The sequence below is a fragment of the Octodon degus genome, unplaced genomic scaffold, assembly GCF_000260255.1.
Source record: "Octodon degus isolate 3935 unplaced genomic scaffold, OctDeg1.0 scaffold00076, whole genome shotgun sequence".
Classification (NCBI taxonomy): Eukaryota; Metazoa; Chordata; class Mammalia; order Rodentia; family Octodontidae; genus Octodon; species Octodon degus.
This window is the reverse complement of record NW_004524652.1, coordinates 5,968,930-5,969,658: the sequence shown is the minus strand read 5'-3', so window position 1 is coordinate 5,969,658 and position 729 is coordinate 5,968,930. Positions and strand designations below refer to the sequence as shown.

The following is a 729-nucleotide window of genomic DNA, read 5'->3' as shown; positions in this document are numbered from 1 at the left end:
GCACAGGGACTGCGGTTCAATCCCCAGCACCACATGCCAGCCAGCCCCGCCCCCTGGTGGGCTGAGCTGGCCACACACTAAATAAATAAATAAATAAATTTAAAAAAAAGAAAACAGAAGACTTACTAGCTGCTGTTGCAACTGGCTGAGCAATATTAGCAGGTGGCTTTAACTTCATGAGTTCATTAAGACTATTATTTTTGAGTAGATCCTTCAGCTGAACCTGGTCTTTTGAAGGTGCAGAGGTCACAGTGTTCCGCACTGCTGGCGCTGAGACTGAAGGGCGGGTGCTTGCAGTAGTCTGGATAAATTTCGTTAAAGTGATGGTCTGCCGGTTGGTTGTTACAGGTGGTGTTTTAGTCATTACAATTGTAGATCCCAGGGTTGGAAGTTGATTTATTTGATTTAGCACAAATGTTGTAGTAGATGGAGGTTGCTGCTAGGGGAAAAAAAAATTAAAAATCCTTTATACATAAAAAAATGTTTCCTTCTCCAATGCAGTCTATCCCCATAAATATGACAGCCCATTAAAAAGCTAAAATTGATTTTATTCTTTCTTATGACAATTACTAATTTAATGGGTTGAGTTTTATCTAAGTTTTTTTTCAAAATTTTATTGATACACAGCAATGAGAGTTTCAAATCAAATCGGAAGGACAGTTTCAACAAATAACACACTGCATATATTCTTCTTAGTGGTTAATTGCTGTACAAGATGCGGACTTGAGA

General features: G+C 38.7%; 1 protein-coding gene across 6 annotated transcripts in view; it reads right to left on the bottom strand.

The window, feature by feature from the left end:
- Sbno1 (strawberry notch homolog 1) overlaps nucleotides 1-729 on the bottom strand; it is an 81,656-nt gene that overhangs the window by 56,108 nt on the left and 24,819 nt on the right. For 3 of the 6 annotated variants that reach the window (XM_004635876.2, XM_023720458.1, XM_023720456.1), the window contains one exon: nucleotides 127-439. In XM_004635876.2, coding sequence (XP_004635933.1) covers nucleotides 127-439 — 313 coding nt within the window. The remainder of the gene's footprint in view (nucleotides 1-126; nucleotides 440-729) is intronic. The other 3 variants (XM_004635877.2, XM_023720459.1, XM_023720460.1) reach the window with 1 other exon arrangement.